The 17,187-nt window shown below is 37.2% G+C and overlaps 1 protein-coding gene across 4 annotated transcripts in view; it reads left to right on the forward strand.

The window, feature by feature from the left end:
* LOC118528854 (ribosomal protein S6 kinase alpha-6) overlaps window positions 1–17,187 on the forward strand; it is a 201,712-nt gene that overhangs the window by 108,017 nt on the left and 76,508 nt on the right. Inside the window, exon 2 of one of the 4 annotated variants that reach the window (XM_078065439.1) lies at window positions 13,002–13,151. The exons of the other annotated variants lie outside the window; for them this stretch is intronic. Within the exon in view, the coding sequence (XP_077921565.1) occupies window positions 13,101–13,151 (51 nt within the window). The 5' untranslated portion in view covers window positions 13,002–13,100. The remainder of the gene's footprint in view (window positions 1–13,001; window positions 13,152–17,187) is intronic. 4 annotated transcript variants of the gene reach the window in all.

The following is a 17,187-nucleotide window of genomic DNA, read 5'->3' on the forward strand; positions in this document are numbered from 1 at the left end:
GGTATTTGCCTTTCTCTGACTTATTTTGCTTACCGTAATACTCTCTACCTCTATCCATCTCATTAGAAATAGCAAAATTTCATTCTGTTTTATGGCTGAGCTATTTCCTTCATATATATATATATACATACCACATCGTCTTTATGTATTTATCAGTCAATGGACACTTGGAATATCTCCATAATTGGGTTATTGTAGATAATGCTTCTATAAACATCAGGGTGTATGTATTCCTTTGAATGAGTATATTTTTAATTTAATTTAGTTTTATTATGTTATGTTAATCACCATACAAAACATCATTAGTTTTTGATGTAGTGATCCACGATTCACTGTTTTCATATAACACTGTGCTCCATGCAGTACATGCCCTCCTAAATACCCATCACTGGGCTAACCCATCCCCCCACCCCCCTCCCGTCTAAAACCCTCAGTTTGTTTCTCGGAATCCATAGTCTATCATGGTTCATCTCCCCCTCCAATTTCCCCCCCTTCATTTTTCCCTTCCGTCTCCTAATGTCCTCCGTGCTATTCCTTATCTTACACAAATAAGTGAAACCATATGATAATTGACTTTCTCTGCTTGACTTATTTCACTTAGCATAATCTCCTCCAGTCCCATCCATGTTGATGTAAAAAGTTGGGTATTCATCCTTTTTGATGGCTGAGTCATATTCCTTTGTATATATGGACCACATCTTCTTTATCCATTCTTCTGTTGAAGGGAATCTCGGCTCATTCCAGTTTGGCTATTTCAGACATTGCTGCTAGGAACATTGGGGTGCATATGGCCCTTCTTTTCACTACATCTGTGTCTTTGGGGTAAATACCCAGTAGTGCAATTGCTGGGTCATAGGGTAACACTATTTTTAATTTTCTGAGGCACCTCCACACTGTTTTCCAAAGTGGCTGTATCAACTTGCATTCCCACCAACAGTATAGGAGGGTTCCCCTTTCTCCACAACCTCTCCAATATTTGTTGTCTTTCGGCTTGTCAATTTTTGCCATTCTAACTGGTGTAAGGTGGTATCTCAATGCGGTTTTGATTTGAATTTCCCTGATGGCTAATGATGATGAACATTTTTTCATGTGTCTGGTAGCTATTTGTATGTATTCTTTTGCGAAGTGTCTGTTCATGTCTTCTGCCCAGTTTTTTACTTGATTTTTTGTTTTTTGGGTGTTGAATTTGAGAAGTTCTTTATAGATCTTGGAAATCAGTGCTTTGTCTGTAGTGTCACTTGCAAATATCTTCTCCCATTCTGTGGGTTGCCTCTTTGTTTTGTTGACTGTTTCCCTTGCTGTGCAGAAGCTTTTTATCTTGATGAAGTCCCAAAAGTTCATTTTTCTTTTTTTCACTAGCCCCTGGAAATGTATCTTCAAAGAAGTTGCTGTGGGCTATGTCAAAGAGGTTACTGCCTATGTTCTCCTCTAGGATTTTGATGGATTCCTGTCTCACATTGAGGTCTTTCATCCATTTTGAGTTTATCTTTGTGTATGGTGTAAGAGAATCGTCAAGTTTCATTCTTCTGTATATAGCTATCCAGTTTTCCCAGCACCATTTATTGAAGAGATTGTCTTTTTTCCATTGCATATTTTTTCCTGTGTTGTCGAAAATTTGACCATAGAGTTGAGGGTCAATACCTGGGCTCTCTATTCTGTTCCATTGATGTATGTGTCTGCTCTTGGGCCAGTGCCTTGCTGTCTTGGTGGTCACGGCTTTGTAATATAGCTTAAATTCAGGCAACATGATGCCCCAGCTTTGTTTTTCTTTTTCAACATTTCCTTGGTGATTCGGGGTCTTTTCTGATTCCATACAAATTTTAGGATTCTTTGTTCCAACACTTTGAAAAATGTCATTGGAATTTTGATTGGGATGTCATTGAAGGTATAGATTGCTTTGGGCAGCATAGACATTTTGACAATGTTTATTCTTCCGATCTATTAGCATGGAATGTTTTTCCATCTTTTTGTGTCTTCTTCAATTTCTTTCATGAGTGTTCTGTAGTTCCTAGAGTATACATCCTTTATGTCTTTGGTTAGGTTTATTCTGAGGTATCTTATGGTTTTGGTGGTATTGTAAATGGAATCATATCCCTAATTTCTCCTTCTACAGTTGCATTGTTAGTGTGTAAGAAAGCAACTGATATCTGTGCATTGGTTTTGTATCTTGCCACATTACTGAATTTCTGTATGAGTTCTAGTAATTTGGGGGTTGGAGTCTTTTGGGTTTTCCACATAAAGTATCACATCATCTGCGAAGAGAGAGAGTTTAACTTCTTCTTTGCCATTTTGAATACATTTTATTTCTTTTTGTTGTCTGATTGCTATTGCTAGGACTTCTAGTACTATGTTGAACAACAGTGACGAGAGTGGGCATCCTGGACATGTTCCTGATCTTAAGGGAAAGGCTCTCAGCTTTTCCCCATTGAGGATGGTATTCACTGTGGGTTTTTCATAGATGGATTTTATGAACTTAAGGAATATTTCCTCTATCCCTATACTCTGAAGAGTTTTAATCAGGAAAGGATGCTGTAGTTTGTCAAATGCTTTTTCTGCATCAATTGAGAGGACCGTATGGTTCTTCTCTCTCCTCTTATTAATGTGCTCTCTCACATTGATTGACTTGCGAATGTTGAACCACCCTTGCATCCCGGGGATAAATCCCATTTGGTCGTGGTGGATGATCCTTTTAATGTATTGTTGGATCCTATTAGCTAGGATTTTGTTGAGGATTTTGGAATCCATATTCATCAGGGATATCAGTCTAAAATTCTCCTTTTTGATGGGGTCTTTGCCTGGTTTGGGGAATGAGGTAATGCTGGCCTCATAGAATGAGTCTGGAAGCTTTCCTTCTGTTTCTATTTTTTGAAACAGCTTCAGGACACTAGGTATTATTCTTCTTTGAATGTTTGGTAGAATTCCCTGGGAATCCATCAGGCCCTGGACTCTTTTTTTATGGGAGATTTTTGCTTCAATCTCGTTACTGGTTATTGGCCTATTCAAGTTGTCAGTTTCTTCCTGCTTCAGTCTTGGGAGTTTATAGGTTTCCAGGTAGGTATCCATTTCTTCCGCATTGCTTAATTTATTGGCATATAGTTGTTGATAATAATTTCTAGTAATTGTTTCTATTTCCTTGGTGTTAGTGGTGAACTCTCCCATTTCATTCATAATTTTATTAATTTGGGTCCTTTCTCTTTTCTGTTGGATAAGTCTGGCCAGTGGTTTATTGATCTTGTTAATTCTTTCAGAGAACCAGCTTCTGGTTTTGTTGATCTGATCTACTGTGTTTCTGGTTTCTAATTCATTGATCTCTGCTCTAATCTTAATTATATCTCTCCTAATACATGGCTTAGGCATCGTTTGTTGTTTTTTCTCCAGTTCTTTAAGGTGTAAAGTTAGTTGGTGAATTCGGGATTTTTCAATTCTTTTGAGTGAGGCTTGGATGGCTATATATTTCTGCATTAGGACTGACTTTGCAGTATCCCATAGGTTTTGGACCGATATGTTTTCATTCTCATTGGTTTCCATGAATTGTTTAAGTTCTTCTTTGATTTCCTGGTTGCCCCAAACATTCTGGAGCAGAGTGGTCTTTAGCTTCCAAGTGTTTGAATTTCTGCCAAATTTTTTCTTGTGATTGAGTTGCAGTTTTAAAGCATTATGGTCTTAGAAGATGCAGGAAATAATTTCAAACTTTTGGTATCAGTTGAGACCTGATTTGTGACCCAGTGTGTGATCTGTTCTGGAGTAAGTTCCACGTGCGCTGGAGAAGAATGAGTATTCTTTTATTTTAGGGTGGAATGTTGTGTATATATCTATGAGTTCCATCTGGTCCAGTGTATCATTCAAAGCTCTTGTTTCTTTGTTGATATTCTGCTTAGATGATCTGTCTATTGCTGACAGTGGAGTATTGGGGTCTCCTACAATTAACATATTATTATCAATATGTCTCTTTATTTTGGTTAACAGTTGGCTTATATAGTTGGCTGCTCCCACGTTGGGGGCATAAATACTTAAAATTGTTAGATCTTCTTGTTGGATAGACCCTTTAAGAATGATATAGTGTCCTTCTGTGTCTCTAACTGCAGTCTTTAGCTTAAAATCTAATTTGTCTGATATGAGAATTGCTACCCCAGCTTTGTTTTGAGGTCCTTTGGCATGGAAGATGGATCTCCATCCCTTCACTTTCAGTCTTCATGTATCTTTAGGTTCCCACTGAGTCTCTTGTAGACAGCATATGGATGGGTCCTTACTTTTTACCCAATCTGCAACACTGTGCCATTTCATGGGAACATTTAGGCAGTTCACATTGCGAGTGATTATTGAAAGATATGAATTTATTGTCATCATGTTGCCTGTGAGATCCTTGTTTTTATAGATTGTCCCTGTAAATTTCTGTTCTATATCACTCTTGGGGTCTTTCTCCTTTTATAGAACCCCCCTTAATATTTCTTGCAGGGCCGGCTTAGTGGTCACATATTCTTTCAGCTTCTGCCAGACTGGAAGCATTGCATCTCTCCATCCATTCTAAATGACAGCCTTGCCAGATAAAGTATTCTTGGCTGCATGTTCTTCTGATTTATTACCCTGAATATTCTTGCCAGCCCTTTCTGGCTTTCCAGGTCTCTGTGGATACATCTGACGTTATTCTGATGTTCCTCCCTCTGTACATAAGGAATCTCTTCCCCCTAACTGCCTTTAAGACTGTTTTCTTGGTTCTAAGATTTGAGAGTTTTACTATTACATGCCAGGGTGTTGGTCTGTTTTCCTTGATCTTGGGAGGGGTCCTCTCTGCCTCTAGGATGTGAATGTTTGTTTCATTCCCCAGATTAGGGAAGTTCTCAGCTATGATTTGCTCAAATATATCTTCTAGTTCTCTCTCTCTCTCTCCACCCCCTCATGGAACCGAACAATTATGACATTGGAATGTTTCATGGCCTCACTTATTTCTCTAATTCTGTTTTCTTGGATTTTAAGCTTTTTCTCTCAGGCCTCCTCTTTTTCCTTCCTTTCTATTAATTTGTCTTCTAGATCGGTAATTTTTTCTTCTGCCTCATTTACCCTAGCTGTTAGAGTATCTAGATTATATTGGATCATTGATAGCATTTTTAATTTCTTCCAGTTCAGCTCTCATTTCTGCCCTTAGATACTCTATGTTGCCATTAATCGATTTCTCCATTCTAGCTATCATCTTCGTAACTCTTACCCTGAAGTCCATTTCCAACTTCTTGCTTATATCTGTATCCATATGTAAATCGGTGGCAGATGTCATTGTCTTTGAGTCTTTCCTATTTCTGGGGTTCTTCCTCTTAGTCATTCTGTTGAGGGATGGGTGAGGGAATGTACAGAATCCAAATTATTGACCAGAACCCAAACAAGATGCACATGTTTTTTAGGGACCTTAGTGTTGTTGGCCTCTTGTTCTCCCAGCCTGTCTTCTGGGGGTGGGACCTGCTGTACTGTTACTCAGGCAACTCTGTTTGGGACAGTTGCCCTGCCCCCTGTTGGGGGGGGATGTGCTCTGTGAAAAACAGTTTTTGGGGAGCTTTTGTTCTCTGGAGGCTTTCCCTGGTGGCTTTCTGCATGTCTTCCAAGAGTCAGAGCAGAAGAGATCGTTTCAAACCCTCTGCTTCAGAGGAGAGAGATCACAGTCTGTTCTTCTTTGAGTTCTCTAGGCCATACTATCTCCGTTTCTGTCTGTGCTGCTAAAAACTGCAGTGTCTCCTGTGTTGTGCACCCCTCAGCAGCACTCCCAATCCTAGCTTCCAGATCTAGGTGTGGCTCCACCCTATGTGCTTTAAAACCAGCATCTGCCCCCATTTCACATGCACGGCCCTGCTGTGCCAGGTTTCAGTCTGGGGGACTGCCCTAAAATCCTTTCCCCACGGCTACCAGTCTGTGAATCTGTGCCCCGTCCCCAGCACAAGAGGCTTTCGTGTACCGATGGTGCTGGATTCCAAAGGTTCCTCCCTCTTCCGTTTATCTTCTGATACCTGCCTGCGGAATCATGGCTCCCAGCTTCATACCTCAAAACCAACCACCTTCGATACTGTTTGTAGAGATCCTGATATATCTTCTTACATCTCAGGCCGATTTCATCATTGTTCAGAGTGGTCCGGTAGATATCCAGCTCAATTCAGGGGACTGGTTGGAATAGGGTCCCCTACTCCTCCGCCATCTTTTCCTCCTTCCCTGACACCCTATGCCTTTTGATTAGAGTGTTAATCCATTTACATTCATAGTAATTACCAATAGATATGTATTTAATGCCATTTTATCACTTGTTTTCTCATTGTTTCTGGAGATTTTCTCTGTTCCAAAGAGTCTTTGTCACCTTTTCTTTCCTTTCTATTCAAAGAGCCCCCTTTAATACTTCTTACAGGGCTCATTTAGTGGTCACAGTGTCCTTTAGTTTTTGTGTAGGACACTCTTTATCTCTCCCTCTATTCTTAGTGATAGCCTGAATGGATAGAGTTTTCTTGGCTTCAGATTTTTCCCCTACTCACAACTTTGAATATATCATGTCTCTCCCTTCTGACTTGCTATGTTTCTGTTGAGAGATCTGCAGTTAGCCTTAGGGGTCTTTCCTTGTGAGTTGAGGACTGTTTTTGTCTTGCTGCTTTTATGATTTTTTTTATCACTATATTTTGGAAATATAATTACAATATGTCTTGATATTGGCCTGCTTTTGTTGATTCTGTGCCTCCTGGATCTGGATATCTGTTTCTTTCCACAGATTAGTGATGTTTTCAGCTATTATTTTATGAAATAAATTTTCTGTCCCCTTTTCTCTCTCTTTTCTTCTCCTGGGACTCCTATGATATAAAGTAATTACATTTGATGGAGTCAGTGAGTTCCCTAAGTCTCTACTCATGTTCCATAATTCTTCTTTCTCTCTTTTGTTCAGTTTGATAGTTTTCCATTATTTTATCTTCCATATCACTAAAATGTTCCTCTGCTTCTTTCATGCTTGTTTTCATTGCATATCCAGTCTGTTTCAAATTTCAGTTATTGCATTTTTCATTTCTGACTGTTTTTTGACTCTTTTATCTCTGCAGCAAGGACCTCCCTGATGTCTTACATTCTTTTCTCAAATCCAGCGAGTATCCTTAGAATTGTTGCTTTAAATTCCCCATCAGGCATGTTACTTATAATTGCTTCACTGAGATCTCTGACTTTGACCTTTTCTTGTTGTTTCATTGGGGTGAATTCTTCCATCTTGGAATTTTTTCTTTGTCTCTGTGTTCTGTGTTAGAAAAAGCTGTTATTTGTCCTGCTTCTAAGAGTAATGGCTTTTTGCAGCAGAGGTCATATAGTGTCCAGGGCCTGGTGCTTCAGGGAGTGTCTCTGGTGTGTGCTACGTGTACTCTGTTGCTGTGTTCTAGCACTCTGTCCTTCAGGCCAGTCGTTTGGAGAGGCTCTCCTTGTCTGCAGTGGGCAGTGTTTTGTCCTTGGGCAGAGTGTGGTGAATTTTAACTAGGTGTGCTTTGGTCGGCTTGATAAATGAGTCCTGTTGGTACTTCCACTAGAACTGAAGCCTTGCAGAACTCTCTGGTTGGGAGACGTGGTGTGGACAGGTGTTTCTGCTGGTCTTCTGGGGAAGGAGCCCTCATCCCTGGGACTGTGGCTAACTTGACTGTGAGGGGTAGGACCAGCATAGCTCAGGATTGCGGTTCTTTGTTTAAGCAGGTTAGGCAGCCTGTTTTGCAGCTTTGTCACCCAAGGTGGTTCTGTGTTTATGCTTTTTCCGGTAGGCCTGTATTGCTATTACATTCCCTCCTATACCTGCTTTTGCTGCATCCCAAAGGTTTTGGATCATTGTTTTCATTTTCATTTGTTTCCATGTAATTTTTGAATCTTCTTGAATTTCTTGGTTGTTCCATTCATTATTTAGTTGCATATTATTTAAGCTCCATGTTTTCATGCTCTTTCCAGATTTTTTCTTGTGGTTGATTTCTAGTTTCATAGTGTTGTAGTCAGAAATGATGTATGGTATGACTTCAACCTTTTTGAATTTGTTGAGACTTGTTTTGTGGCCTAATATGTGATCTATTCTGGAGAATATTCCATGTGTACTTGAAAAGAATGTGTAATCTGCTGTTTTAGTTTGGAATGTTTTGAATATATTTGTTATATCCATCTGAATCAGTGTGTCATTCAAAGCCAGTTTCCTGGTTGGTTTTGTTTGGATGATTTGTCAATCAATGTCAGTGGGGTGCAAAGTCCCCTGCTGTTGTTGTATTACTATTAATTTGTTTTTAACTGTTTTATGTACTTGGGTGCTCCCATTTTGGTGCATAAATATTTAAAACTGTTACATCTTCTTGGTGGATTGTCCCCTTTATTATTATATAGTGTCTTTGTTGTTATATTCTGTTTTAAAGTCTTTTTGTTTAATATATATCTTGCTATCCCAGCTTTCTTTTGACATCCATTTGCATGCTAAGTATTTCTCTATCCTCTCATTTTCAATCGTTGTTGTCTTTAAATTTGAAATGAGTCTCTTGTAGGGAGTATTTAGATAGTTGTTGTTTTTTTATTCCCCGTCATCCTATGCCTTTTCATTTGAGCATTTAGTTCATTTACATTCAAAGTAATTATTGGTAGCTATGCATTTATTACCATTTTGTTACTTGTCCATGCCTTCACTTTTAGTCTGTGTGTCCTTAGACTGTGTGTGTATGTGTTTGTGTGTCCTTATGTTTAAAGTGAGTCTTTTGTAGACAGCATATAGATGGGTCTTGTTTTATATTTATTCAGCCACTCTGTGTCCTTTGATTTAAAAAATAAGTCCATTTATATTTAAATAATTATTGATAGGTATGGTACTTCTGCCATTTTGCTAATCATTTTCTAGCTGTTTTATAGTTTCTTTTTCTTTCTTCTGCACTCTTCCTTTGTGGTTTGATGACTTTCTTCAGTGTAACACTTAGATTCCTTTATTACTATCTTTTTTATCTACGATAGGTTTTTGCTTTTTGGTTACCATGGGGCTCACATATAACAGCCTCTATCTCTATCTTTTTCTCCCTCACTCTCCCTCATTTTCCTTCTCTCCTCTTTCTCCATCTATTCCTCTTTCTTCCTCTCTCTCCCCCTCTTTTTCTCCCTCTCTCTATACATATATATTTTATGCATTTTTTTACTCCCTCTGCCACATTTTATGTTTTTGATGTAACATTTTACATCTTTTTATTTTGTGTATCCCTTAACCGATTATTGTATTTATCTTTATTTTTACTACTTGTGTCTTTTATTCTTCACACTACTGTTGTAAACAATTAACCCACCTTTATTATATACAATAGTCCCTCATTGTCCACAGTTTTTCTTTGTTTGGTTTCATTTACCAATGGGAACCCATGGTCCAGAGGCAGATTATCCTACTTAAGACATATCCTCAGAAGATCAGTAGGCTAGTGCTATGGCATAATGCCTATGTTATTCCCTTTACTTCATCTCATCACTTAGGCATTTTATCATCTCAAATCATCACAAGAAGAAGGGTGAGCGCAGTATAGTAATTATTTTGAGAGAGACAGAGACTGCATTCATGTAACTTTTATTACAGTATAATGTTATAATTGTTCTTTTTCATTATAAGTTATTGTTGCTAATCTCTTACTATGCTAAAATTAAGTTAAACTTCATTATAGATATGTATGTACTGAATAAACGTAGTATGTATAAGGTTTGGTACTACCTTCAGTTTCAGGAGTGTGTTGGAACATATCTCTTGCCAATAATGGGGAGGACTCCTGTATTTACCTTGACTAGTGAGATTTATACTTCCACATGTTTTCTTGTTAATAATTAACACCCTTTTTTTCTACTTAAGAAGTCCCTTAACATTTCTTATAAGGCCAGTTTAGTGGTGATGAACTCTTTTGCTTTTTCTAATCTGGAATACTCTTTATTTTTCTTTCAATTCTGAATGCTAATCTTACTGGGTAGAGTACTCTTGTACAGTTCTTCTTTTTTTTTTTTTTTTTTTCCTTTCAGCCCTTTGAATATATTGTGCCACTCTCTTCTGGCCTGCAAAGTTTCTGTTGAAAAATAATGTTGATAGTCCTGTGGGGTTCCCTTGTGTGTAATAAGTTGTTTTTCTCTTGATACTTTTAAGATTACCTCTTTATTTTTAACTTCTGAAATTTTACTTATGTGTCTTTGTGTGGATCTTTTTGGGTTTTTCTTATTTGGAACTCTGTGGGCTTCCTTTATCTAGATGTTGTTTCCTTCTCCAGGTTAGAGAAGTTTTCAGCTATTGTTTCTTCAAATAAATTTTCTGCCATTTTCTCTCTCTCCTCTCTCTCTCCTAGGACCTCTATAATGTGAATGTTATTCTGCTTTATGTTGTCCATAGGACACAAAAGCTGTCTTCACTTTTTTAAATTATTTTTTCTTTTTCTGCTCTTTTTGGGTGAGTTCAACTGCCCTGTCTTCTAAATGACTGAGTCTTTCTTATGCTCCATCTAGTCTGCTGTTGAACCCCTCTAGTATATTTTTCAATTTAGTTATTTTATTCTTCAGCTCTATGATCTTTGTTTGGTACTTTTGTCTATTTTCTATCTCTTTGTTGAAGTTTTCACTGTGTTTCCATTTTTCTTTGTAGTTTGTTGAGCATCTTTATAACTATTACTTTGAACTCTTTATTGGGTAAATTACTTATCTATGTTAAATTGAGGTTTTTTTTTTTTCCTGAGGGTTTATCTTGTTATTTCATTTGGAACATATTCCTCTATTTCCTCATTTTGCTTGACTTTCTGTTTTTATATACATTAGGTGAAACATATACTTCTCCCAGTCTTGAAAGAGTGGTCTTGTGTAAGAGATGAATCTTATCTTTCAACCATACCTGAGCTCATGGTTGTCTCTTAAACCTTCATGATTGTCAGGGCGCCTGGGTGGCTCAGTCAGTAAGGTGTCCAACTCTTGAGTTTGGCTCAGGTCATGATCTTACAGTTGTGAGGTCAAGCCCCATGTCCAGCTCTGCACTCAGCATGGAGTCTGCTTGAGCTTCTCTCCCTCTCTCTCTGCCTCTCACCTCTCTCTCTCTCTTTTCTGTCTTCCTCTCTCTCTCTCTTTGTCTTTATCTTTCTCAAAATAAATAAATAAAACCTTTAAAACAAAACCATTATTGTCAAAGCAGCCTGATTTATTGTTTATAGGTCCCAGTTTTGATGATGTGCCAAGACCTGTCAGTGTTCCAAATGGAAAGATCTCAGTCAGCACCTAGTTTCAGGCTGATTGAAAGCCAGGTCCTCTGGCAGGAGTTTTAAAGCATGCCAATATATACATCCCTTTGGACTGCAGTTGTAAACCCTACTAGCCTCCAGACCAGGCAATCTAGAGTGGGTCCCTTGGGCTATAGTTGCAAAAATTAGAGCTTCATATGAGTGTACAAGTTCCTTTCTGTGAGGTACCAATGAGCTGTAGCAAGGCTGACAGAGGGCACAAAGGTGTGTCCCCTGGCCTATGTTCCTCAGTCCACCTCTGTAGCCTCTAAATGTGTGGGCCTTTTACCATTTCTTGTGAAGAATCTGTTTAGCTAGTTTTCAGGTCTCTTTCTTTTTTTTAAGATTTTATTTATTTATTTGAGAGAGAGCACATAGAGTGAGAGGGAGAACATGAGCAGGGGGAGGGGCAGAGGGAGAAGAAGACCCCCTGTTGAGCAGGGAGCAGGGAGCCCAACGTGGGGCTCAATCCCAGGACACTGAAAGCAGACGCTTAACTGACTGAGCCACCCAGGCACCCCTCAGGTCTCTTTCAGAGGGAACTTTTCCATATGTAGCCATAGATTATGTGTGTCCATGGGAGGAGGTGAGTTCAGGATCTTCCTATGGCACTATTTGGACCCCCCCACCTTTATTGCCTTATTTTTAATTTAACTGTTTTTATCTATAACACTTTTTTGTTTTACTTTAATAGTTATTTTAGTGTTTATAGTATAAATTTGTAACTCAGGAATCGGAATCTGTGGTCTCAGGCCAAATATGGCCAGTTGCTTATTTCTGTAAATACAGTTTTATTGGAACACAGCCACATCCTTTGGTTTAAGTATGTCTTATGTCTATGTCTGCTTTCATGCTTCAATGGCAGTGAAATTGCATGGTAATTTTTTATTGGATGATAGGCCTTATGAATTTATTTTTCTTATATTCTGGATACTATTGTTTTTTTTTAAGATTTTATTTATTTATTTGATAGAGAGAGAGTGAGAGAGCACAAGGAAGGGGGAGTGGCAGGCAGAGGGAGAGGGAGAAGCAGGCTCCCCACTGAGCAGGGAGCCTGATGTGGGGCTTGACCCCAGGGTCCTGGGATCATGACCTGAGCTGAAGGCAGACACTTAACGGACTGAGCCACCCAGGCACCCCCTATTGTTTTCTTATAAGTAGTATTTAGCTTTGTTCTTGGATACAGTTAACCTTTTTTTTTTTAAAGATTTTATTTATTTATTTGACAGAGAGATAGAGAGAGAGAACAAGTAGGCAGAGAGGCAGGCAGAGGGAGAGGGAGAAGCAGGCTCCCTGCCGAGCAGCGAGCCTGATGCGGGGCTCGATCCCAGGACCCTGGGATCATGATCTGAGCCGAAGGCAGCCGCTTAACCAACTGAGCCACCCAGGCGCCCCTACAGTTAACCTTTTGAGTCTTGCTTTTAAGTTTTGTTATGTGGGACCAGAGCAGAATTTAGTCTAGAATTAATTTTTCCCAATACTGAAACATCACCCTTCTTAGTACTCTAAACCAGTACCCTGTGAATTATGAAGTTTTTCACTCTCACTTTTGAGAATAGGAACTATCCTGTTACTTTGTGAATTCTGTGAATTCTTGTTTTTAATCCCTTAGGCTTACCTGGGCTCAAGTAGCTTCCTCAGATCCATGATTGGTAATTTTTTATTGGATGGCAGACTTTCTGAAATTTATCTTGTTAGGTGATCATATTTTTATATTCTTACAAATATTGAGATTTGTTTTGGAATATAAAACTAGTTTGATTTTTTCAGGTTGTTAAACTGGACCAGAACAGCATTTAATCAGGGACTAATTTTGCACCACTCTGAAGCAAAACACTTTGGATTACTCTGTCCAATACCCTGTGAAATATGAGGTTTTCTGCTGTGGTTGGAGGTAACAGGAAGTATTCCTGGCCCTGTGTAAGTTCCATTGAACAGTCTTCTAATCCTTTCATTGATTGTTTTCTAGCTCAGGATAATTTCCTTACTCCTGTGTCCTAAGCATTTTTCTGGTAAATGCTTGAAGGAGACCTCTACATAACTCTATAGCGCTCTCTCTGTCTCTCTCTCTCTCTCTGAAGTTCTCCTTTCTATATGCTATCTTGTGAATTCTATCCTTCTTGTCTCCCCAGCCTCTCATTAACTCAGGGAGTCTTATAGGCTCTGCCTGACTTGACTCTCCTTACATAGCTGCTTGGAAACTCTTTCTAGATAGTAAGGTAGGACAGCTGTAGCGCTTACCTTGTTTGTTTCCCATTTTTCAGTATTCATTGTCCTTTGTTGACTGATGGCTAATGTTTTGAAAAGTGTCATTTCATAGATTTTGTACTGTGTTTTAGTTGTTTCAGGCAGGAAATATATCCTGTCCTTGTCTACTTCATTTTGTCTTAAAGTGGCAGTCTGGGAATAGCATTTTAATTGGGTGATAGTGTTTCAACATCTCACTTCCAGAATTAAGATGTTGAGTGTGGGAGAGCTATTATTGATTCCCAGAGCTCTGGAACTTGCTGTGAAAAAGGAACTCTATGCTAGCCAGTGCTTAAGTGGCTAAGGTCTCTGGCTTGTATCTGTCTACGTCCAGTGTAGAACATGCCATGCATGAACATAGACTGTGATCTTGGTATATTATTTATTATAGAACAGAATTCAGTTTATGGTAGGGTCTGTCTAGGACCCACTTCCAAGGAGGGTTATAAATTAGGACCCACTTCCAAGGAGGGTTATAAATGACCTTGTTAAAAGCTTGTGTCAAGACACAGAATGGCAGCAGTGAAACAGGGCCCCAGAATTCATGAGTTCTTGTGTTACAGTGTAGAATTTTCAAGAATGTGTTTGAGAAATTTTTACTCCTAGTCATTTCTAATTTTCTTTTAAACTCTTCAGACCTTCATTCTCGATGTGGGACTATCTAAACCCATACTAGCACAGAGGTGCAGTCAGTAAGTTTTGATTCCTAAGTCTGGAATATTAGGTAAGAGCAAGCATTTTAAATGCATTTGCCAAAGGCAATAAATTAGTATATTCATTGAACAGGCTTTTAGCAAATGATTTGTTACTTCTTTTTTTTTTTTTTTAAAGATTTTATTTATTTATTTGAGACAGAGAGAATGAGAGAGAGAGAGAGAGCACATGAGAGGGGGGAGGGTCAGAGGGAGAAGCAGGCTCCCCGCCGAGCAGGGAGCCCGATGTGGGACTCGATCCAGGGACTCCAGGATCATGACCTGAGCCGAAGGCAGTCGCTTAACCAACTGAGCCATCCAGGCGCCCCGTGATTTGTTACTTCTATAGACAACTTATTAATAAGAAGTTGTTTTTGGTTATATTTCACTTGTATATACACACAAAAAACCTGTTATGTCATCCAAAATGAGGTCATGTTCTTCATGCCTTAGTAAAAGACTTTAAAAAGTATATTTTTGTATGTGTTAAAGAATATTATATGTCATATATATTTCAAAGGGAACAGTACCTCCCCAAATTTCTCTCCCCCAAACACCTCCCCCCCAACACACAGACAAACACACAAAACTCTTAAGCCGTGTTTTACTTTGCTAATATTAAGAAAATATATTTGGATGAATGGTGATAAGTATAAAGCTGCCAATTTTTCCAGAATTAATTTATAGGTTTAAAAATGTTTTCAAGCAAAGTCCCAATGGGAATTTTTGTTTGTTTGAAAGTGACAGAATAATTTTACCAGCTTATCTAGGAAAGTAAACAAATGAAAAAAAAAAAAAAACTAAGACATTTTGAAAATAACACACTGTTCTTGCCCTACCTCTTATTTTAAACTTTGTAAAACTGCTGCTATAAGCAGAACATCAGAATATCAACACAAGATTAAACCCATACTATAAAGCCCCCAAATACTCAGGTGTATATGATTTACCATATGTTATTATGATAAAGGAGAATCACAAGTTAATGGCAAAGAGACTGATTGTTCAATAAATAGTATATGATAAATCAGTTAGATATTTCAGAAGAATATCATTTTAAATTTTCATCTCTACCATACAAAGATAAATTTTACTTAAGAGTTAAATCTGGAAAAACAATTGTCCTAAAAGAAAATGCAGCCAAATTTGCAGTTGACCACTTAGTGGAGGTTTCTCCTTAATCATTAAAATAATGAAGGAAAATCATACAGAAATGATAGATAAATTTGACTACATAAAATTAAGAATTCCTGAATGTCAAAAACAAGCAGAGAATGGTGAAAATATTTACAAGTAATGTGATGGAGAACTGACATTTTTAATATTTAAAGGGCTTATACTGATTGAAAAAAACAGTAAGTAAATAATGGAAAATAGGCAAAAACATTACCAATAATTTACTTACAAAATAGAAAGGCCTAAAGGACATGGAAAAATGTTTAGCCTAGGAATCAAAATTTAAATTAAAACAATTGGTGGCATTTTTGTGTATCAAATTAAAAAATATTTTTGAAGAGTAATATTCAAATAGTGCTGTTGTGGATGTGTAAGACAAATGCTTTCATAAATTGCTGATGGGAGTAGAAATTATTGTAAACTTTTTGGAAAATAATTTTATTCTATATGTCAAAATCTTGGACTATTTATTTTCACAGACCCAGTATTTCCTGTTTTATTTCTTAGGAATTCTTTTTGGGGAAATAAATATAAAAATATATATGCATATTACAGAGTTATTTAAATAATGAAAAACTGGAAATAATCCAAATGAACATTTAGGTAAATTATGGTAAATTAGTATGTTGATATTATGCAACTATTGAAAACTATAAATAAATTTTAAAAATATGGGAGACTGCTTATGTTATAATATTAAGTGGGTAAAAAGGAAGCCACTAAATAGTATATATACTGTGATCTTAAATATGTTAAAACACACATGCACAAATGATTTGAAGAGCAGACAACAAAAGACTAGCAGTGGTTAACTCAAGGTGCTAGGGTTTAGATGATTTTCTTTCATGGGTTCATTGGTGATAGGATGATTAGTAAATAGGAAAGCATTAGTTGAAACAACATATGGTGGAAGTGGCTTCTGGGAAGAGGTAGTTCTTAGAGATAAGTATTCCTGAGTTCAAATTGTGGGCCTACTTATTAGCTATGTTATTCTAGCTATTCTGATTCTGAGTCTCTTTCTCCAGATGTAAGGTGGTGATAATATATACCTCATAGTGTTGTTTGAAAGGTTGTAATAACATGATGAATGTAAAGTTACTGGCATATAATTGCTACTTAGTAAGTTTCTTATTTGTGTCTATCATGAGGCTTTTCAGAGACAGCTTCATGACAAAATAATATGCTTGCCATAAAACTGTAACCTGGACAAAGCTTCTTTAAAGTTAGAAAGATTTTTGTTAAGGATTTCCTTATGTGTTAGGTTTAAATGAAAATTTTGATTAGCCTTCCTGAGAAGTTAAATAAGTAACAAATATTTTTATTCTTAATAAAATATCAAATATGTTTATTCTTAATAAAAAAGTATCAAGTGAAAATTATGTTTTTATAACTTTACCATTATAATATTCAAATGAACTCCCTGAAAGTTAGATAATGCACAATCTTTGTTTTTCTATAGATCATTTTAATAAAAAGTAGGTAGAGTTTCAAAATTTATCTTTAACTGCTCATTCTCAGCAGTTTTACTAGTAACCAGAGTCTGTATTATGTAATTCAATGGCCATAATTCTAAATGCGCAAGTCACTAATAAGATTTAATGATGTTTCATTCAAATTTTGAACTTTCCTAATAATTCAGAGATTTCTGTAGTGAAAATAACCAATTTCTAGACAAATTATTTGTTTTGCCAATCAAAAGCCTTTGATAAATCTTAAAAATTACATCCAATGGAAAAAAAAATACATCTAATGGTTGAGTAGTGCCTAATTTTGTGTGTAAATTTAACACTCACTTATGAATGAATATAGACCTAAACCTATAATAATTATACCTCATGGTT

This window comes from Halichoerus grypus, chromosome X (genome assembly GCF_964656455.1).
Source record: "Halichoerus grypus chromosome X, mHalGry1.hap1.1, whole genome shotgun sequence".
NCBI lineage: Eukaryota > Metazoa > Chordata > Mammalia > Carnivora > Phocidae > Halichoerus > Halichoerus grypus.